At 37.3% G+C, this 23,925-nt stretch overlaps 1 protein-coding gene across 1 annotated transcript; it reads right to left on the bottom strand.

Annotated features, from left to right (window-relative positions):
- Positions 1-769: 769 nt before the first annotated feature.
- On the bottom strand, positions 770-18,443 carry psmd12 (proteasome 26S subunit, non-ATPase 12). Its single transcript, XM_081381436.1, has 11 exons — positions 17,828-18,443; positions 17,435-17,494; positions 17,210-17,338; positions 14,605-14,712; positions 14,373-14,477; positions 12,096-12,245; positions 11,827-11,961; positions 11,262-11,374; positions 10,954-11,128; positions 1,602-1,679; positions 770-1,351 (listed from the first exon to the last, which is right to left on the bottom strand). Exons 1-11 carry the CDS (start codon positions 17,933-17,935, stop codon positions 1,142-1,144), a joined length of 1,371 nt encoding a protein of 456 aa, XP_081237562.1. The 5' UTR covers positions 17,936-18,443; the 3' UTR covers positions 770-1,141.
- Positions 18,444-23,925: the final 5,482 nt, after the last annotated feature.

Below are 23,925 nucleotides of genomic sequence, written 5' to 3'. Positions count from 1 at the left end.
TTGTCACAGGGCGCCACAGCTTCCAACAGGAAAATTCAACTGCAGTAGCCACCGTTCAACCTGAAGAGGGCAGCACTCAGACGTTTTTTTAAACCATATATTGTAGAATTAAAACACTTTATACCCAAATGTCAAAAAAAATTACTTTGAATCAATGACCAGCATTAAAAAAAAAAAAAGTTGTTTTAGGGTTTAGTTACCCTTTAACATAATCCTTTAAGTATAGGCCTTTATTCTGACACTGTGTATGTGTATGGGCGTACAATACCTGTACGGCTGTTTAATCTTTTTATCTATCTCTTCCATTTAGTTACATACACCGCAAACACAAGCTGACTCAAAGTAAATGTTTTCAAGGAGTAGAAGTCTCATTTTTCAAAGATGTGATTATTCCTGCCTCCATTTCCAAATGACATAAAAGTCATGAAAGATTAGTGTTTAGGACAAATGGAATTTAAACAAATGAAAAAAGATTTATGCCACAATGTTTCAGACAAACCATCTGAACAGGGGCATTTGATGCATTCAGTGGTTATAACAGTATAGGTAACATAAAAATAAAAAAATAAAAAACTATTGTAATGACTTTCATGGATTATTTGCTAAACCAAATAAACTTAATATATAATATTTGAGTGTCTGGTGGAGGCTAAAATATGCTCATTAAAAATATTATGTAAATCAGGAACTATTATTCGCCAGTTTAATAATAATAGTAGTAATAAACTGAAGTTGCCTGTATTTCCCCTTAATGGTAAATGAACACACATTATTATTTCCAAAAAAGTTTAATCTGCATGCTGGAGCAACATATGAACACCAATCTTATTATGCATTTTTTTTCTATAATGTCTGAAAGGAATACAAGGCATTTATTTAATACAAAGGGAAATTGGGTGTCACTGCGGTTAGGAGGCTTCACATGGAGTTACAACTATAGTCAGAGTTAAACACAAAACACAGTAATATTAAGTGCAGTGTAAAACTAATGACTGAAACTAACGTTGTTCTCTGTCACCTCGTTGTCAATAACAATTTAAACAGAAGCAATGACAGAAAAAAAAATATTTAACATTCGTTCAATCAGATGTTTCAAGTTGAAATAAAAAGAAAATGTGTACCAAGGTCTCCCCGACAGCCTCTACTGGAGGTTGTGGATCATCTCTTCTTTGGCAATGAGATGAGTGGTTTTGTTGACCAGAGACATGAGAGAGTTCAGTTTTTGAGACCAGTCATTCAGAAGATCGTTAGGGTCTTTAGGCCTTTGGAAATTAATGATACCAGCGAGGCGGTCCACTTTCGCATAGATGGTCTTATTGACCACCAGGTTTGATAAGAACTCCTCTGATTCCTACAAGAACGACAAACATGCAAGATGAATACTACAACATTCATAGAAATGTTAAAATGCTTTCAATTCTGATGAGTTATTAAGAGCGGGGTGGGGGAGGGATATTACAGCATTAAACAAATCGATAGCCTTAATTAAAAAATTTAATGCACCATTAAATAAATTTGTATCACTGTGACTGAAAAATCCCTCAAACCAAGCAGAAAGCAGCATCAAAAAAAGTTATATTTTACTTAATGACAGAACTCACATCAATTGAGAGGTCGAGCAGTCCTGCCATTCTCCCCATTGTGATGCTTGTGTAATACTTTGCCATTATTCTGATGTTCTGGTAATGGACAGAAAAACAATATCAATTAGCAATTTAATGACAAAAAAGCAAATAATAGCACTTATCAAACCACTAATCAAAACTCCATTCACAACCTATTATTCTTCAATGTCTTGGTATAAGGTTAACCAAATTTGATGACAATGAATTTCCTAGGAGGAGCATTTAGAAGTTCACCACATTCACAAACTAAAAAATTTCCAACCTGAGTGAAGCTAATGAATGTCAGTGAACAAGCCGAATGAGAACAATGTGTACCAATTTACATATATAGTCAAAAAATAAAATACACTGTAGGAAGGCCAACCGGTAGCAGTGGAAAAAAGAAATGACGTGCTGTACAAAAAGTTGATGAATAATCCAAAAATGCTGTTTTATTGGAAGGTGCAAAAATATTTACAGTGCAGGAGAAAACAAAAAATAAATAAAAACAGTACAAAAAGTTTTGTAATGTGCTAATTTTGGCTAAACCAAATGGCCCAAGTTCGCAACACTGCTCAGAAGTCCACAATCAGAACTAAAATCCTTTCAGCCAGCAAGCCTATTTCTAGGCTGAAGCCCCACCTATAGGGCATACCAAAGCCCCTTTCGCATAGAGATTCCCGAAAATACACGGATAATGTGTCCTGGGATCATTTGATTTTGGTTCATTCATACTGCCAGTGATTTTCCGGAATCTTTGAGTACATTCCGTAAAGATCCCGTAAAGACACGTGACGTCAGGATGACACAGCGTCTTAAAGGGCACCTATTATGCAAAATTCACTTTTACATAGTGTTTGAACATAAATGTGTGTTGGCAGTGTGTGAGCAAAACCACCCTAGAATGATAAAAATCCACCCAGTAGTTTTTCTACTATCTCAATAAATCATAAGCACTGTCTCAGAACACCCTGTTCTAGATTTCCCTCACTGTGACGTAGAAATGAGCTAAGCCCCACCGACGTGATTTGATTGACATCTGGTTTTGGCATAGACCCCGCCCTCGGTGATCTGCATCCTCCATTGTTTCAACGACAGCCGGTAATGTCTCCTAAGAAGTGTGTTGTGGGATGTAAGAATGGACATACTAGTCTTCACTGACATCAGAGCCACTGAAAACACAGCAGATGGATTTTATTTATGAAGAAAAGGCACCACTTAAACTTCCTAAATACGAGATTCATTTTCTGACTGCCTGTTTAGTGAACGAGGGTCAAAGTTAATCCTAGAGTGTGGATCGTTGCCTACAGTTCGCGATCCAACGTCACCTCCAGAAAAAGTAAGTGTATTTTATGATTTTTGAGCAAATAGTAATTTCAATCGATGTCAGCCAGTTCAACAACAAATGCGTCTAAAGCTATTTATTGTCGTCGTCATAGGATGTCTCAACAAACAACGTCAGACAGTTTTATGTCACGTAGGCATTTTTTTGCAGCATTTACAAATGTAAATAAATTAAGGTCTGCTCTATCTCCATAGACAGTAGGTTATATAAACGTCTATCTCCCTCCCCTTAAGAAATAAATAAAAAAATTCGTTTGTACTTAGCAAACGTTATCACAGTAGTGTGTGTGTGTGTAGTTTCAAAAAATTGCGCGAACGTTATCACAGTTCGTGTGTGTGTGTGTGTGTGTGTGTGTTGCACATCCATAATGGCAAAAGGGACGCGATTAAAACTTTGTAAGTACATAAATGTATCAAATAACCATTCCGAGACGTTTAGTCCATTCTCATTCGTGTTGATTCTGTGCTGGACTCTCTTCATCATCTAGGTCCAGCAGCAGGGCGGGGATATGCAGCTCATTTACATTTAAAGTGGTACACACAAAACAGCTCTTTTTAAAACAGGCCCCAAAAATGACATTTTCAAATGGTTATAATAAATTAACTGTGGGGTATTTTGTGCTGAAACTTCACAAATGCATTCTGGGGACACCCAAGACCAATATTACATCTTCTAAAAAGGGGCATAATAGGTGCCCTTTAAGTTTACTAATGATCTGCACTTTCGATCTCAAGAAAACTAGAACACAAACTTTAGACTGAAAAAAAAAAAAAAAAAAACTCCATAGGACCTTCCTGATGTGTACACCGATGTTAAAGGCACACTATGCAAGATTTGTACCTTAACCTGTTAAGCTGCAACCCCACTTTTGAAAAATCCCCAGAAATGACATACCCAAACTGAAACAGATACAGTTCATGAACCCTCTGCACTAAAAGCACAAGTATGATCTCATTTGAAAGCTGACACCTGGCAGTTTATTGTAAATGTAGAATTAATTATTGTCATAATGAAAAATATAGTTATAAATAGCTTCAAATTTTTGTAAAGTTATTAGAAATTTATTTTTATGAAACATTTTCATGAAAATAAAATTGAAGTTGGCACTGTAGCAATCTAGAAATGCACTGCAGCTAAAGCCACATGTCTGACCATGTTATATGTACAATATGAAGATGATAAGTCTAAAACTCTGTATTTAGTTAAATGTTTTTCAAAATCATGTCATGACTTTATTTGATTTGACTCTAAAATGCTGCTGATGATTATAGTCATCTTCTAAGTCATCTATTTAGTCTTTTGTCTCTATTGTTTTGTGGTGCAGACGAGCCCCATTCAGTCTCAGTCTCCCCATGCACACATTCACACCTCTCCAGCCTGGTTATGGCTCTAAATATGCATTTCTTTTGTCTGCATTATAGCTACTAACGACTGGCTATTCACAGGCTATTCATAGGGTTTCAATCCCTAATTTATTTTCTCAAAGTTCTCACTGTATCTAACTGTATCAAATGCCCTTCTGGAATAAAGAAACATGTCAGCAAGCATTCCTATTTAGAAACAAAATCATAAAAGATAACTTCTAGGTTGCAGGTGCACCTAGAGCTAGCTAGCATGTTAGCTTAGCACACCATCAATACACGACAATTTATGAGATTAAAACCATGTTTGTGCTCCAAACTTACTTTATAACGCAAGTCGAGTGTTTTAAATTATCTTCTGTGATCTAATTTGGCTTCAGATAAAAAAATCTGACAGAAAATATACTATTGTATGGTATTCTGCACAATGATCGTCTATATAGATTAGAATTACATTATAAATATAATCTATTATTATGAAAATACCTGGCCTGGCTTGAAAAACACAGGTAACTCAAATATCATTGCAATCATGTTTATTGTCTTCAAAACATCTTTATCTGCATGTTACAGCGCGATCTCTGTAGCTTTGTGTGTATCAGTGACTAGTGATCGACCGATATATCGGTCGGCCGATAAATCGGGCCGATATTTGCGGGTTTGACGTGTATCGGCATCGGCCGATACGCGGCTGCTGCGTTCGCCGATAGTTTTTTCCCGGCATTATTTACAGACAGGCGTCCGCAGGCAGCTCTGTGTTGCTGGAGATGCTGCAGTTCACGCGCAGCCCATGCACTGCCCCTCCCACACTAGCAGAGTGCTGGAAGCCTCTTCAAGACAACGGCAAGTTTTAAACTTTCAAAGCATCTTTTAACTGTATGACTTAGCTGAAATTTTGCCATACACTTTAAAAGTGGAAACACGTTGCTTTATATGTGCGTGCAACTAAGCAAGTTTGTGGGTCCAAATGGAAAATGCGAATGCCTCATCTATAAAACTGCTTGTCATTGTATTTAAGGAGCTGCAAATAGCTAAGTTTGAGGCTATCCATATGCATACGGCAGCTGTTACGAACACTGGTAATAGGATTAAATAATGCCGACGTTGTTCCGTGATATTTGTGGGAGTTTTATTAAGCGACCACCTGGCTGAGGTTTGGACGTGTGCTCATAAAAGAAGCGACGCGGTTGCGACACGCATGCGATGCAGCGCGCTCGTTTGTCCAAGCGCTTCTATGCCGTGGTGAGATGATAACAAATACATTTTTTAGGGCCTGCTCACATATCGCGTCTTTTGCGCGCTCAAGTTCGTTATTTCAAATGTAGGCACGCGGTATGCGCGCTCATAATGGAAGCGTTGTTTTTTCCAAGCGCGTCCGCGCCGCATCGAGATAAAAACATCTCAACTTTTCAGAATGCCGCATCTGTGGTGGAATAATACGACAGCATCGAAAACTCGGCCGAACAGCTGATCATAGCTGGACAGGGCGGGTTTTTATTTCTCATCTCCATAAATATATGTAGTCGTAAAGGGCAGGAAATAAATTAATCCTTCCAGTTCCTCCATGTCATCATGGAGAGCGCAGTTCATGGCTGCATAGCAAAGACAGACGTTTATTATGCTGCTTGCTTGTTGCTACTGTGTGCAATAGTGTAATTATTTTATTCATGCTTAAATATTTATTTTCAGAATTTACTTAAAGAATTTGAATTATGCTTAAATATTTATTTTCAGTAATTTTAGCACTGAACTTTTTTTTACTTGTTCTACCTCACATGTTTTTAATATTTGTCAAATATTTGTTTTTTTTAAGTTCAATAAATGTTCCTTTTTTAAATTGAGACTTGTAACGTTTGTTATCATCATTGTGTCATTTTTATGATTTAAATTGAGTGAGCAAAAGCAATATCGGCTCCAAATATCGGCCCAAGAAAATCGGCAGCCCGTATTGGTCATCGGCTAAGGCTGATTAAAAAAATCGGTATCGGCATCGGCACTAAAAAATCCATATCGGTCGATCCCTATCAGTGACGTCCTGGAATGTCACATGATCATGGCTCTTCTTCATGTTCCATATATGGACTATTTTTGTGCATATAGCGCCCTCAGGCTATTGGTATGAATTGAAAACACAGTATCAGAGTATCCAATCGCTCATAATGATTACATCGACGCATTTGGGTATAAATTCAATAAATATTATTCCTGTCTATAGAAATCTGATGTAAACTTATGAGAATATATCAATATTTCTCCAAATCTGCACATTTTTTAGCTAAAGCCCTGAGGGACGTTGTTTTGTGAATTGCTGTCATGACGACAGCACGGGAGTTTTTTTATGAATGAAAGCGGCTGACGCGCATAATTCATATTAAAGGTATCGACTCATTTTTTCATTTCATAACTCCTGACACAAATTAAGAAATAACTGTCGCTATAAGTTTTTCAGAATACAATAGTGGTCAAATACTGAAACTTGAGTCATATCTTTTTAATGATGTATAGTTTGTCAAGGTATAACATTAAATCTTATAGTAACTTTGAACTATATATAAAAAAAAACACTTCAGTGCGCCCGCGCACTGGCAACGGTTAACAGGTTAATATAACAGCTTCGAAATAATTTTGATGGTAAACGAACTCATAGTAGGGCAAATCATCCCAAAGCCGTGGGGGGGGGGGAACGCCGCTGGCAAAACCAGCAATACAAGTTTGAGAGGTGGCTCCCCGCCAAAACATTTGCTTTATGGCACGACGTCACATACATCAACAACATATGAAGCAGCCTCTATGGAAGACACTAGCACGCATTTCAGACGTGAATCATGGCAGAGTCGAGGACTAAAATGAAGAAAGCACGGTCGGAAGAGTGCAGAGACGGCTCTACGTGAGTGGCATTTACGACAGTAACGTTAAATACAAGTACTCCACAGCGACTCTAGAGGTCGCTGTTTGAGAAAAACGGAAACTGCAAAGTGTGCCTTTAATTTGCCGGCAACAGCACAGTACAAGTGATATAGTTGTATGTTTGTAAGTCCAAGTTACAGTGAACAGGTTAACCTGTGACATACACCCTCTTTGAATTTTTGGTTTTACGTATTAGGACATAATAAAAAAATCATCTGGTCATTAGCAGGTCATAAAATTAGGTAAATACAACCTAAGACGAACAACAACACAACATATTACACTGTCTCATTATTTAACAAAAATAAAGACAAAATTTAGACACCATGTGTGAAAAAACTTAGTACATCCCATGATTTAATAGCTTGTAGAACCACCTTTAGTAGCAATAACTTGAAGTAATCATTTTCTGTGACAATCATTCATGTGGGTGAATTTTGGCCCACTTTTCTTTCCAATGTTGCTTCAATTTATTGCGGGTTGTGGGCATTTGTTGATGCACAGTTCTCTTAAGGTTCTGCCACAGCATTAAATTCAGGTTAAGGACTGGATTTTGACTGGGACATTGAAACACCTTGATTCTTTTCTTTTTCCACCAATCTGTTGCTCTTTTGCTAGTGAGCTTCTGGGATCATTGTCCTGTTGCATGACCCAATTTCGCAGTGTAAACACAGCCTTAAATTTTCCCACATTGCTTTAATTTTGGTCTAGTTTTTGTTAAATAATGACAGTGTAATATGTCATAGACTAAAATCATAGAATTCAGAGAGGGTGCTCTGACATAGTTAGTCTATCTAACTCTTACATAGAGTGCTATGTAAGAAACAATATATGCACCAAGTTTATGAACTACATTAAAAAAAAAAAAAAAAAAAAAAAGTTCACCAGATTTATAATGAGAAGCCAAAAAAGAAGACTATTTAAGTCAGGTATGCTTCTGCAAAGATTAGCTCCAAACCTAATCAAATTCACTTGAACCAGCTAATTAAGATATTCAGGAACACTTGATAATTACAAACAAGTGTGTTGGTACAGGGTTGGAACTGAACTGCTTTAAAGGCTCCTGGCGGTTTACTGTCAAAATATATAATAATGTAACAAAACTTAAAAAACGAGACATCCTTCCCCGACATCCTAGTCTTTGAAAACCTGTATACTGATTTTTATGTAAAGAACTCGGACGTCGTGTGCTTATGAGAGTCTCTCTTCCATTCTATGACACATGAAACAAATGCTTTTACAATATTCAGATCCACTCTGTTCTGTAATGTCAAAGTGTCATGCAAAGGCAAGGGATGAAATCAAACCATAGTTTCACATAGCCAGATCTACATAGTCTATAGTCTCAAATATACTTTCATAACCAGGGCTTGACACTTTTTGCTCACCAGCCACTGTTGCTAGTGGTTTTCCAAAGTTACTAGCCACTCATCATTTTCACTGTCAAAATTGTGGCCATCGATACCTTGGGGAAAAACTGCCATATATAGTTTTATCTTGGCAGTATATTAGGCTGCTGTCACTTTAAGACCTGACACATGGGCCCATTATACTGTTACACATGCGTTGAAACAAATGACATGAACACTAGTGGTTGACCAATATATCGGCCTTGGCGATATATCGGCCGATAATTGCCATTTTTGAAATATCGGCATTGGCCGATACGTTTTTCTGATTGGCCGATGTGTTGGAAGCGGGACTTTTATTTTGACGGCGCTCCATACTTTTATTTTGACGGGCAGCGCTGAGAACACCAGCGCCAGAAGAGAACGGCAACGGCAGCTCCTCAGATCACACAGTGCTCACTCACATTCTCCGTCTTCATTAATGTACGATCTCTGTCAGTCATATCTAATACTTTGTTAGACAGAACTGGTAAACAAAGAAAGTAAATGGTATGCGAAGCAAGTAAAGTAAAGCGTTTGCTTTTATTTTGTTTGTAACAGAAAAGGCAAACAATCAGGCTAAAATACTTTCTCATTTGCCGTCAACATTCAGCAAATGCGCATCTACGTCATTTAAACAAATCTCTGAATATCTAATAAACATTTAATTTCACAAACCTTGCAGATTTAATCAAATCCAGCTGTGATATTTTGTGAAGTGTGCATTACTGTCTGCAAGTGACGGTCGGTCCGTGCAAAGTGAGTGAACGCGAACAGAAGATCAGCTTCACAGGAGATGCGATCGAAAAACTTTAAATCCTTCATTTTAAAATATGCTGACATATAACCAGTTGCCAACTGTGTCATATTCATATCTGTGATATATCCAGTTGCCAGCTGTATCATATTCATATCGCTTTCACTGTACTGTATGTAAAATTAGCGTTACCTTGTCTTTATTGAAAAAAATATGATTACCAGCACGAAATTACCAGATTACTGAGTGCCCTGTTACAGTGTTTACTTTCTTTTTATTCACATATTCATATTCTAAACAATTACTTTGTGAAAAATACTGTAATAGGATTGCAGATTCAAGAAGTTGCCATCTAAAGTATAAAAGCATGTTTATTTTAAAGATTTGTTTTCTAATTTATTTATAATTTATTAAATATTGATTAAAATAAATATATATAAAAATATCGGCTTTATATCGGCCATCGCCCACCCTACTCTCTAAGATATCGGCATCGGCCATCAAAAAAACAATATCGGTCGACCACTAATGAACACTCGCCAAGACTGGCCTTTTGACATTATTTTGTGTGTATTTGACTGTTTAAGCACAATAAGCAGCGAAAAAGAACTCAATTTAGTACTGAGAGGCGGCTTTATGTGCGCACAATTTGGGTGTGAGCACAAAATCTGCGGGAATGAGTAAAATTCTGCACAATATGCCTAATCCCACGCTGAAATTCAGTATTCATCCAGAGCAAATTAAATGAGTGAGCGAAGTGATGCGTGTGTGTGTCAACTCGCTGTCGGAGAGATGAGAGAGCGAGAAAGCGCAGCTGGTATCGTGTATCTATTCTGCGAAAAATGAGTATTGGAAGCGTTTTAAATATTTCAGTATCAATTTGTATCGAAAAATCTATATTTTTGACAATACTGCTCTTAGTTTATTATTTCATTGACACATTCATCTAACTGTCGCTGTCAGCACAGTGTATGGCCTCTGGTATTTCCAACTTCTTTTTAAAAAAAAAAAAAAAAAAAAAAAATTACTTCACCGTGAGTACATTGAATCACATTCATTCTTTTGTGCGTTACGTGTGCACGAGTAAAAAGTTGTAATAAAGCGGTATTTTTTTTTTTTTTTCGCAAACAAACGCTTGTGCCGCTTCATAAAATTTAAGTTAAACCACTGCAGTCACATGGATTACTTTATGTCTTTCCTACTACAGTTCTGGACCTTGAATGTAGTAGTTGCGTAGCTCCCAATGGAGGGACAGAATGCTAATTTGTGTTCTGAAGATGAATAAATGTCTTGCGGGTGTGGAATGACATGAGGATAAGTAATTAAAGACAGAATTTAAATTTTTGGGTGAACTAACCCTTTAAAAACCTCAGTGACCTTTCTTTGTAATGGCATGGAAGAGAGCAACCAGTACAACACTTTATAACCCTCCTTTTGTGAAAGAAAGTCATGGGTTTTGACCAACAACAACTAATGAAAAATTTCCTTTGAAGTGAATTATTCTTTTAAGAGAGTCACATGAACAGATGTAAATGATTTTTAATAAAGGAAAGCTTGGCTTCACATATCAGCAAAAATAAGCCTTACTCACATGTTCTACCACTCTATTTTTCAGGTCCTTCCATCTCTTTTCTCCCTCTTCCGAGTAGGTGAAAACATCAGTGTCAGGAGTTTCCATGGAACCCTCCCTCAGTTCCTTCCCATAATCCTCCACTACAGATGACCAGCGCATCAGCTCCATGGTGGTGAATTGTTTCAGGAGATCCCTGCCAGGGAAGAATGAAAAAAGATAAACCCCTCCACCTGAATTTACTATTATGCTTGTGGCTGGCTGTCTGTCTGCGGAAACATATCTCTGAACTCTTGCAGAAAACTCCCAGTTTGTTTTGGCTCATTTACCTGTATTTGGGTATTTCCTCCAGTTTCTTGTCAAGGCTGATTCTATGAACTAAATCCGACTGTTCATTGTCATAAGGAGCCAAAATCACGTAGAGCACCACACTCTTGAGAGCCTAAAAGATACATGAGACCTTTTCAGTTTTCAAAAAGCACTAGATTGCAAAAGAACCTACTGTAGCTATGTTTTCATCCAAGTTGTGAATTTATCTTGTGGGAAAAATTTCAAAATTGCATAAAACTTTTGCGAATAAAGCAGCGTATTGTATGCATTCAAGATAACAAAATCGTCCCTTCCTGGAAAATTGGTGCAAAATGGAAGTTGCTGCAATCGTGGAAGCCACTGTGGCTCCTTTTTCCTACATCATACTTGCGTTTCAGAAAATGCAGAAGAAACGTAATAAAAAAGGTGCCATGCTATCTTGCATTCGGATGCCTGGTGTTTGGGAATGCAATCATGTGAGAGAATTTCCCAAAATGCGGATAAAAATATGTGGATTGAAACAAAACTAGCGTTTCTTTGCATTACTAAGCTGAACAGCAAAGTTAAAAAGAAAAGGCAAGGTACCTGCTGCCATTTGGATGTGTCTTCTAGTATACAAGGAGTGTCATATATGGCTCGGTAATGTTTGCATATGGACAGGTAGGAGCCCTCGTGCAGATCAACTTGAATCATCAGATTATAATATTTCAGTTTCAAATCCTAGACAAGCAAGAAAAGCAAGCGTTTATGTAAATGGTAAAACTGAACGGACCTCCCACCAATATTATTAACTTAAAATGAATCAGAGAAATACAAGAGCAGAATCAAAGTTTCCTCAAAAAGAGGATGAAAACCTCAGTGCCCTCATCCTGGAAGAACTTAGTGTTGATCTTTTTGCTAATGATCTGTGTGCGAATGTAGTCCTTCACAGCAATGCACAGCCTCATCTGCTCCAGAATGAACTCTGCCTTCTCCTTCTTCTCCATTGAGCCATATGTCTCCACCTGCAGTGAGTAAGAGCTTGAGAAATTTCTGTTCAAATCAAGTGCGAAGTGTGAATGCTTCAGGTTAAACAACAAATTAAAGTAACTGCTCTTTTTAGTTTGCAACAACAAGATCATAAGATATATAAACACATACAATTTTGTACATTAAGAAAGACATCATATAGTTGTTTTGAAAGAATGTCTATGAAATTGTAAAATGTGTAGTGGATCTTGAAATTCCACTGACATTTGAGGTACTTTATTTGGGTTTAATACCCAAAAATACTACAGCAACAGATTACTAATATTTGTTTAAAATGATCTTAGTTGTTTTCTACGAAAATAATTATGAAGAATTGGTTGTAGCCTGTGGCACCAACGATACATGAATTTATAGAAATTTCCAGGTAAAGCTGAAATAAAAAAATATATAATGATAAATGATAACTTTAATAATTTGATGTACTAAAATGACTGAAACTAAAACAGAAATAAATATAAAGCTAAATCTAATAAAAATGACAAAGGCACATAACAAAATGACTAAAACTTAAAGGAGCAGTCTGTAAGAATGAGTAAAAATGGGTACTGCAGTCCAATTCAAAATATCGGAGATCGTTGTTTCTCCTGCCACCTACTCGACTCGACACTCACGCAGGTTGCCAGTTTGAGCACATGCAACAGGAACGAGTGCAATAGACAATGAAAATTGGCAAAGTGAAGTATCACAGACCAAAACAAAAACAAACATTCCAGCCTGGAAACACACATTTCAAAGTAAAATAACTGGCTGTGGAAGTGTTTTTCAGAAAAACGAGTATGTGAACTTGGCATGTTTCCCCAATATATGCAAACATATTATGGTATTTTTATGCTTTAGTAGAGTGAAAAGTTAAATACAGCACCTTTAAATTAAAATTAAATTATATATATATATATATATATATATATATATATATATATATATATATATATATATATATATATATATATATATATTAAATATATATTAAAATATCGTTATGAGCCAATTCAATCCAATAAAATAGCCAATTCAAAATATTATGAAATACAAAAAACAAAACAAAAGATCACTTACAGGAACACACTTCTGTCCAGAGTGGCTATCTTTATGCACATGTAACCCCTCTGGTCTTATAATCACTGCTCCAAGTGGGACTCGAACCGGTGTGTCCAACATGGGAGGCGGGCGCACTTACAAGGACACTTAAGACAGCGGCCTTCAACGTCAGTCGCTACTGCACCTCTTGAGTGAGGTTTACTCGCACCACTTTAACTAGTAGGCCTCCGTTACACACATGCGCGCACAATATATGCACACATTATTAGCAGAAGAGACTGTTTGTTTTGCCTGGGGTTGGGGGGCAAATACAAGCAGGTCCAATGTCACTATTCTCTAGTACTGTTTCTAGTGTCAGTAAGACCCCTTCTTTGCTATGTGCTGAATTGTCCAGCAGCAGGTATACATCCCAACCCATTTGAGGAGGCTGAGGTCCTTTGGAGTGACAGGGCCTCTCCTTAAGACTTTTTATGACTCTGTGGTGGCGTCAGCCATCCTCTATGTTGTGGCTTGCTGGAGCAGCAGCATTACTGAGAGGGACATGAAAAAGTTGGATAAGGTGATCAAGAAATCCAGCTCTGTCCTGGGCTGTCCGCTGGACTCAGTGAGGGAGGTAGGAGACAGAAGGGTCTTGGCTAATTTGACAGCTATGCTGACCTATGAGTCCCACCCACTGCACTATACTCTGTCAGCCCTGGAGAGTAGCTTCAGTGACAGGCTGCGCCATCCCCGCGGTGTGAGGGAGAGATACCGCAGATCTTTCCTACCAGCGGCCGTCAGACTGTACAACGAACACTGTTGACTTTGGACTACTTTATTTTATTTTATTTTATATTTATATTATTCATTACATGTCTCATATAGTGTGCTATACCCACTTATGTGCACTGATCTTCTAAACTGTACATTTATCTATTTCTGTCCTGTCTTATTGTTGCAAACCGTAATTTCCCCACTGTGGGACAAATAAAGGTTTTTCTTATCTTATCTTATCTTATCTTATCTTATCTTATCACTGAATATTCCAGTTAGTTTGAGGCCTTAAGAGTATGATGATGACTCACCTGCAGTTCCTGGAGAATGGATGCAGCCTCTTTCACCTCTCCATTTTTTTCTTTGATACAGGCCAATGTTTTAGTCAGCCTGGCACGCTCAATCTCCACATATATCTGCAAAAACATTAATATTCACTCAGCATGATTAAGGAGTAAAGCTGGGCATTACAATGGAGTCGAGTGATCTAGCTTATAAGAAATAGATCTGGTACAATAATCTAAAAACAGAAGGAACTGAGACCTTTCCAGCAGTGACCGTGCGTAGCGTGTCGATGAGTCTGAGTTTGATTGACAGGTCACTCTCAGCATCGACATATGTATAACATTCCTGTACCATCTTTGCAACAGCCTGTAAAGGAAAATTACGAGAATGTTAACTATATATTTAATTCTGGGAAATCAATGGTAAAACATCTTCTAACAAGTTATTTAGAATACACATATTGGAAATCAATAATATAATAATAATCAATAATACAATAAAAATAATGATGAGTACATACATTGTTACAGTTGCTGTACTGAATTGATGTACCTGCCTTTGTTATTACTTCCCTCTATTATTTATTTATTTAATTATTTGTGTGTGTGTGTGTGTGTTATATATATATATATATATATATATATATATATATATATATATATATATATATATATATATATATATATATGAAGAGTTAAAGCTCCAGTATGCGACTTTGGTATTTGACCACAAGAGGGCGCAGTTTCAACAATAACAAAGGCGAAGCTTGATGACGCTATGAAGGAGGTGACGATGGGAGATGTCGTTTTTTTTTAATGCGTTTTCACCATCTAGCGATGTATCTAAATGGAATTAATGAATCATGATCACGGATGAGGTAATTTATTCGTTTTTGTATTACCTGTATGTCTGATCGTATTATTTTATTTCATCATAATTAATGAACTGCAAGGAACGTGAAATGTTATGCTATATTATCCCGTTACAACATACAGCTATTTGTCAAATGATTTGTTTGGTTAATGTTGTCCAGTTTTACGTTTTTATGGTTAATGCCGTGTTGTGTAACGTGTTCAAACCAATATCTAAAAGTAAATTTGAACGAACATTTGCAAGTAATGACTAAATATATTTTTTTAACATCATATCCGATTGTATTTAATTGTACTGCCATAAGCTCGGTCACCACACGTGATAAAAAGCCTTACCAAAGTACAAAGAGCAATATAACTTTGTTTATAAGTGCTTTTATTGACAGTTGCATGTCTTACCTGTCTATCAATACACTCGCGAGACCAGAGTCTCGGTCAAGTCCAAGATTGACGCGCAGCTCTCTCCATCTCGAAAACGCCTGGCGATATTTATCTGGGTTTTATTCCTCCGTTTGTCACACAGTCTGAGTGTATCCGAATATGGACGCTTTCGTTTTGTTGGCACTGCCATACTCGCCAAAGAGTTCGTGATCCATAACAGCTATAACCATACAGTCTATGGCTATAACGCTTTAACCACCACTTCCGCATTTGACCATGCGATATTCCGGTGTGGTGGGTCATATTTTTTATTTTATTCTTTTTTTTATTCTTTGTCAGACGTCTTTATTGTTTATTGTGATAAGAAAAAAAAAAACTCAATAAAGTTGTTGTAAAAAAAAAAAAAAAAAAAAAAAAAAAAAAATCCGGTGTGGTGGAATATCCTATCACATGGTCCACACCGGAAAAAAGGGATATTGCGTCACTGAGGCGCGACATTTCTTTTCCGGGACGGCCAGTTATTTAAAATCGGAATTTCTCTGAAATAAAAAATCTTTGGAGACTTTTGAGATATTGTGAGTACACAACTGGAGGAAATATATCACACTGTGCAAGTTATTTTTGGAAATTTTATTACAAAATTCCTACATATTGGAGCTTTAAGTGCCATCTGAAATTTCTTCTAGAATGATCATTTTTATCAAGCTCGTATATTTAAGTTCAATAATTTCACTTAAATGGCAATGCAAATTACCTATTAATTGTCATTTAAGTGAAATTACTTAACTTAAATATATATATATATATATATATATATATATTAGGGCTGTCAAAATAACAGCTTTTGTTATTTTTTCCTCAGATTAATTAATCGAAATTAACGCGTTAAAAAAAATAACGCAGATTAATCCATTCCGTTATTGACCTTTGAACCTGGAGCCGTTCTAGCCACCATTCGACTGTAAAATGAAGGAGGGAGACGAGAACGCGCTGGCGCTGCCTGGATCACACTGATGATGGCTTAGGCTGAAACGCGTCTGTGGACATGGTATAAATAAATATATGAGATATAACTAGGGAGTGCGGTTTTTCATCTTTATTGGATCATCGATTGGAACATTTACTTATAAAAAACGGGTTGATGGAAGTGTTGATAAAAATAAAGTTGTCTGCAATGTCTGAGGCAAGGAATTTGCATATCACCGGAGTTCGTCCACTCGAACGTACCACATCGATGCAAAAGCATCCAGGAGTTAACATTAATCCGAGGTACGACCTAGCACGTCCCGTGATACCAACTCTAGCAGTCAACGTCATCTTCAAACCTTTTATTTAATAATAAAAGAGTTTTTTGAACTTTAATGTCACTAATGCTGATTATTTATTGATTCATTTGAATCGAAATATTTAATACTTTCACAGCAAAAATTATGTATGCGATTAATTTAGATTAATTAATCACAGAGTATGTAATTAATTAGATTAAAATTGTAATCGATTGACAGCCCTAATATATATATATTTTATAGTACAGGTTGTTGAAAAAACATTTTTATTTGGCATCTTGACCTCAATCACTGGCTCCATGGTGTTTATAGAAGTGTTCCTACCTGCTTCAACTGGCTTCTTCTCTTAGACAGTAGCATGATGTTTTCATTCAAGGCATCCCAGTCTTTGGCTTCATAGCATATCTGAACTATAGCCACCAAGATCCTGGAGGTGGACACCATATCTGAAGCCTGGACAGAAGTGGCACAAATGCAGACAAAAAGCAGGACCTTTTAGAGTTAAGAATATTGTAGCTACAATTAAACAGAGCACAGTAAAACACTTACAGTTCTTGTTTGCTTCTCTAGTGACAGCAGACTCTCGACGGCCTCTTGTAGTCTGCCATCCTTAATAACAAAAACAGATAATGTTAGGGTTTCTTTATGGCATGTTGTTTTGCTAAAGCTCATATCATTGTGCATCCAGCAGTAATTGTTTATGAAACAGGTGAAATATGAGGCATGATCAGTGAAGTATCTATGGCTAAAAACCAAATCAGATGGCTATTTTGACAGCAATTTCCTGGAAGGTCTATGTCTGCATATGAAAACAATCGTTTTTCATTAAACGCGATACAGTGGTTTATATTAAATAAACCAATCATATAGTTTAACGCTGAAATGATTTGATGACCGTTAGCTTTAGCACGCAGCATGACTCAGCCGCTCATTCACACTTACTCTGGCCATTTTCTCACACTCAGGCAGACGCTGATCTACAGTGACACTGTAGTCAACCTCCATCTTTACTATCCGTCCATCTGATCGTTCAACTCTGTCCTCAGCCATTATTGCTGCTTATAAAATGAAGAATTCGCAGTGAATCTGACAACTTCAACCCGAACAGCTCGCTGTAAATCTTCTTCTGTTTCTTCGTATGGCGCTTGTTGTTTGACGGTGGGCAAACCAGATATTCGTGCATTACCGCCTCCAACTGGACAGGAGTGAGGCGTCGAAACGAGAGGGAAATTATCTTTATCACGTTGGGTAGGCTATATATGTTGTATTAAAATGTAGCAGGTTATGCGATGTTTTTCATAAACACTTTTTGTTATACTGTTTGAAACTCTCATACCCTGGTAGCAATCAATAATATGGTCTAAATATTAAAAATGTGGAAGTCTCAGGTCAGGGCCAAAAATCCAATCATTGCATTCGGTATCAACTGGGTGCGCGGAGGTATGAAAATACATATATTGATTTATCAATATGTATTTTTTTCATACCTCCGCGCACCCTGCTCACACGTCATCAGACAGTCACAGAGTGCCGCAAACAAACAGCAGTCTTCTTTTACAGTTCCTTCTGAACCAAAACCATAGATATATACACTAGATGTCGCCTGGGCTACGGCAGTTCATTGGAACGAATGCGTCAATAGAGCCGCCATCTTGGAACAGGGGAGCCCCTCCTCTTTAATGCATCAGCGTCAATGTAGGCAAAGGTCTAACGGAAATAAAATCACCATAAATCGTCATGAATGCGATTTTCTAGTTTTTATGGTTCGTTCCAACGGTCAGACATGTATTAATCATTGAGTCCAGAGGAAATTTAAGGTTTTGATATTAAGATAATTACTTCTTTTTCAAAATATAATGCATAGTGCTAGTAGGCCTAAGTTTATTAGTCACATTCTTTCACTTGAGTAAACTTAGGCTGTTTCTCAATTCCAAGAACGCAGAGAACGGACTTGTGTTCTCGTGGAGACCGGTCTTGCCAAGCTTCCTTGGAAGAACGAACTCGGAACCGGCCGCAATGACATCTGGGACACCAGGCGAGTACTAGCTCAAGTCTGCATTCGATGCATCCTCGGTATCAAGAACACATCCGGGTTCTTCCATGCGTCCTCTGTACTTGCGTTCTTGAGAATTGGGTCTGAACTTCGACGGTTATGATGACGTAAAACGAGAACACAAGGACGCAAGATCGCTGAAGAACGCATATTGAGAAACACCCTTAGAATAAACTATTGCTATATAATACATATATAAATGAGCAAAACTTGGCCACTAAATATTTAATATTCAATTATTTTAATGATCACAATATTTTTTTTATTTTATTAAATTGAACAAGCGCAACATTCAGCATTCAATCAAATATTCTAAAAGATGTTTTATTAAGAATAATGTTATTTCAACATAATATCTCGTTATTTCGACATAATATGTGTGCGTGCAACAAGCAAGAAGTGCATTTGTAAATCCGGTGACGCGTGCATTGATTTTTATTAATAAACTTCTGACAGTGTCGACTCGGCTGCAGAGATGAAGTTGACGATCGCCATCTCCGTAGTGAACGCGCCTAGAGAGAGAAATGCACATAATGGATTACATAATCAGAGAGTAGCCTAGCTTTTTTCTTTCGTTTTAAATTATTTCGTTTAAAGACTATTCAAGCTTTGTGTATTTGATGTATTTCTCATGTCTGTGTGAGGCATACACTGAGTTAGGATGAGATGCGCTCCAGCAATAGCCTAAGTGACCGCGCGGACGCCTCCATGATTATATTAACAGGCAATTTGTTGATGAATAAAATTGATTAAAATTAAGATACAATTTATACAAAACGAAATTCACTTTAAAGAAAGGCTTTAAACAGTTGACATTTTCACAAATTCCAGTGTCCTTCCACACCTCCCCAGTTTGCAAGGAAAAGAAACAAGCCTTTGAGCCCACTGTCCTTGTGCAAAACGCACACATACATGAGATTTGCGGAATTCTATGTATAATATTTATGGATGTACTGTTTGAAGATTGACAGGGAGAGGACCAGCATACTATTAGGACTGTACTTACAGGTTACAAGCGTCACACGTTTTTTTTTTTTTTTTTTTTCATTAAAAGGTTTGAGTACAATCGGTAAAAAATCAAAAGTTAGGAACAACACAGCACATGCAGCCAAAAGTGGGTATTGAGGATCAACTCCTGCATATTGTACATTTTAAACATAAGGGTTATTTCAAATAATATGTGTGGTTGGTGAACTGTGAGAAGAGTAAACTTTATAGTTAGTTACTGTGTTTGTCTGATATGATAACACACTTCGGCAAATTATATTTAAAATGCAATGGTCTCGTTTCCAAAGCATTGGTCAATATGCTTGCGTCGACTTCACTGTATAGCCTAACTTATATGTGCCCTGCTTCCTTTCCGTGAGTTCTGACTGAAAAATGGAAAATATCAAGCGCTTCCGTTTCAGAGTCCCTGTTTCATGTTTGTTAGCCCAGGACATTTTACAAATCCAGACAAATGATGTTCAACGGCCATGTCCGGAATAAAGAGTAGCCTATCCATGTCACACAGTAAGATTCAGTCACAGACCGCATCAACGTTAGTGAGCTATAATTGACATTTTAAAAGACTTTTTAAACCAAATAAGTGACTCTAAAAAATCTAACACCAAGCAATGTGTAATTTCTTTGCATCCCCTTTCGAAAACAACATTCAAATTACTAGACAAAAAATGATATCCTAAGAAAAGTGGATTTTGAGGGGTATAGCTCCATAGACCTCCATTCATTCTGCACTCGTCCTGTGAGCGCCCTCATATGGAACAAGAGTGGAACTGCAACCGGAAGTTTATTGAGTGGCACTTCTCCCCTTATTAGACAATAGGCTTGTTTGAGATCATAGATATATACACTAGATGTCGCCTTGGGGTTCTAAACATGCGTCAAAACCACCGCCATCTTTGAACAGGGGTCTTGTCATAGGAAGTAGCTAGGTAACGCTGCTATCTCCGCCTGTACTTCGAATTCATGGATGATACCGGACTTTTGTGCTGCGTATGGATGTTCACTATGGAATGCCAAAGCTGTCAATATTAAAAATAAATAAATACATAAATAAATATACAAATAAATGTAAAAAAGAATAAATAAATAAATATATAAATAAATAAATATACATAAAAAAGCAAAAAAACGAAAATAAATAATTATTTATACATTTATTTCCTTATTTATGTATTTATTATTTTTTTTCCATTTTTATTTATTTATTCTTTTATTTATTTATACATTTATTCATTTATACATTTATTTTGTTTATACATTTATTTATTTATACATTTATTTATTTATACATTTATGTATTTCTACATTTATTTATTTATTCATTTATTTCTTCCTACATTTCTTCCTGCGTAGGGTAATGAGGAGGGCGTGGTTTACCTCAGACATAGCAATCGAGCTCAGAGTAAGCGAAGGCGAAGGGTTGAGGCCACAGTGACACCCTGTGGCAAAATACAATAGAGCATCACAGTCCCGCCCACAGCCCGAGAGCGCTTTGGTTCCGGAAGTAAATTTCCCATTCATTTCTCCCATTGACTTTTTGGAAAATCCGTATCTAAAGAGTTTTAGAGCATGTCTGAGGATTACCAGCTACGGCTGAACTCATAGGCATACAACATATCACTTCGAGTGAAAAAACGACGAGAAAATCCAAAAAAAGTCAAAGGTACAAGACTGTGTACATATTTTCATTTCCGAGCGAAGGGACTACTCATCCCATAAACCACCGCGCCTCACTGAAAGAAAGCCTTTTGAGCGACTTTCAAATCTGACGACAGCCACGCAAACTTTTTCTTGTGCCGTTTATTAGCAGTTCTTTCAGTAGAAATCGTGTGAATAGACTGTAAAGCATGGCTGGCGGTCCGCGGCTCACGGGTGCAGATCTGGCGGTACGTGTCGTGCTGCATCAGTATCAGGTTGCTGACAAATGCCTGAACAATTTCCCACTTGTGGTCCATGCTCATTTTATTCATGAAGTTATAGTTCATCCTTAATTTTAATAACATTTAATGTATTTTCTTAATAACAACAAGTGAAAATTAAAAAGTGAAGGTCAGCAAACCAGAAAGTGCATCATATTCAGTTTATTAACTTGCCATGAATTATTACACAAATGTTCAGTAAATGTATGAAGAGCTCTCTATGGCTCTGGGTATGCCTAAGCTAAATATTGTTTTGACAGTGGCATCATAAAATGCTTGATATGACTCATACCATATATGAAGACTCCTCGGTTCAAATGTCACATCAGTGATACCGTGCAAAAAAACGCAACACAGTTTTTTTTTTTCTATTTATCTTGAGTCTTCACGGACTTTCGCGGGGTTTACACGAGCTCCACCAATCAGATGCATCACTGTGGGATTGTGGGATTGTTCAGGATTGTGGGTAATGAAGTACTTCTCCAAGACATCACGAATAAAAGGCATTTATCCCAACCAAACAAGGTTAGTGCCCCATGAACTTTTGGCGGTTATATGAGCATATACAATCGCTTAGTACAGCCGTAGCTGGTTTTAAGTCTACCATGTATGGTTACGTTTTTATGGCTTATATCCCAACTGTCAATGGAGAAATTGTATTGAATTTTTACTTCCGGAACCGGCTGTGGGCGGGACTGTGATGCTCTATTTGCTTTAAAAAGTCTTTCAAAATGTCAATGACGTCAGAATGCTGACGTCATTAGCAGAATGCTAGCGTGTTATGGGCAACAACAACTCAACCTGTAAGAAATCGAAAATAAATAAGTACTCGTTCATTCAACTTTCGATCTATAACCCATGTTGAACTTGCAAAACCTACAATCAATTCTGAGATTTCTCAACGGCAATCGGGTGAAAGAGACACATTTAGCCGTCTAGCCCCATTGACTCCCATTCATTTGGAACTACAACTAATAGGACTTAATAGGGCGTTGGAGTGAACAGGCTTTGGTTACATCAGAGAATAGGCTTGTTCGACTTCATGCAGCTCTGCGCAGACCGATCGGCGGCTGACTTGAAGCAGTGCATGCCGGTTAGAAATTTTGTCCGACTTGATACAGCGCCGACGCCACGTGACTGTGACGTATGCCATCAAAGTACCGCGAGAGCAATTCGAGAGTAGCCGGAGAACTCAGCCAGCGCAGCTTCTCAAGAGCGGCTGCACTGGGCTGCACGTGGGCTGATGACGACACAGCTGTTCCACGATTGGCCGGATTCACCGCATGACAACGATCACGTGTGTTTCGTGTTTATTTCGAACACCTTTAGTTCCTCTAAAGCTCTCAAATCAGTTTATTATAACAGTGAACACTCTTTTCATGTCGTTGCCATGCTATAGGCCTATTGTGTCATGTTTATCAAATTAAAACTGCTTAAAAAACGTAGACTCCACTTCATTGATAGTTGCTTATGTTGAACTTTATTCTTGTTCAAACAGACGCTGTATGAAGCAGTACATAAAGTATTGAATGAAAATGTCTCTGAAACATCTGTGCATTATTAGGCAAATATTGCATTTATTTCACTGCAGCTGTGGTAAAGTATGCAAACACCACGTGAGCGGTCACTACGGGAACCAGAAAGTGTCCGACTTCACGTCTCCGTTTGCAGCTCCTCCCCGCCTGCACGCGGCTACTCTCGCAGATCGGGTGCATCCAGCCGCAGCCGATGTCGAACCTATGTGTCGAACACACCTAACGTGAGACTAGGGGGGACGATGGATGTCGTGGAAATATATATTAGATTATATTTTTTATTTTTATTTTTTTATTTAGCTTATTTCACTCTTTGTTTACCATCACAGTTTTAAACACGTTAAAAAAAATCTGAATTCGTTTTTGATAGACTATAATTTTAAAATAAAACGATTATATTATTTTATTGCTGCTGCGTAAATAAGAATTTGATACAAAGACCCATCAAGCCAGATAATACAAATAAATAAAATCGTTTGGTAAGGTTTGTTTTGTAATTTGTACCAAATCGGACGTGACTTTTATTTT

Source organism: Scardinius erythrophthalmus (genome assembly GCF_964197995.2).
Source record: "Scardinius erythrophthalmus genome assembly, chromosome: 12".
NCBI classification, from domain to species: Eukaryota; Metazoa; Chordata; class Actinopteri; order Cypriniformes; family Leuciscidae; genus Scardinius; species Scardinius erythrophthalmus.
The sequence above is the reverse complement of the archived record's forward strand: the minus strand, read 5'-3'. Positions and strand labels throughout refer to the sequence as shown.

Coding starts and splice junctions, on each gene's coding strand:
- psmd12 (XM_081381436.1), bottom strand. CDS start 17,935: ATGGCTGAGGACAGAGTTGAACGATCAGATGGACGGATAGTAAAGATG. Junction 11,375..11,826: donor ACACATCCAAATGGCAGCAG/GTACCTTGCCTT, acceptor TGTATCTTTTAG/GCTCTCAAGAGTGTGGTGCT. Junction 11,129..11,261: donor GAGGAAATACCCAAATACAG/GTAAATGAGCCA, acceptor CTTCCCTGGCAG/GGATCTCCTGAAACAATTCA.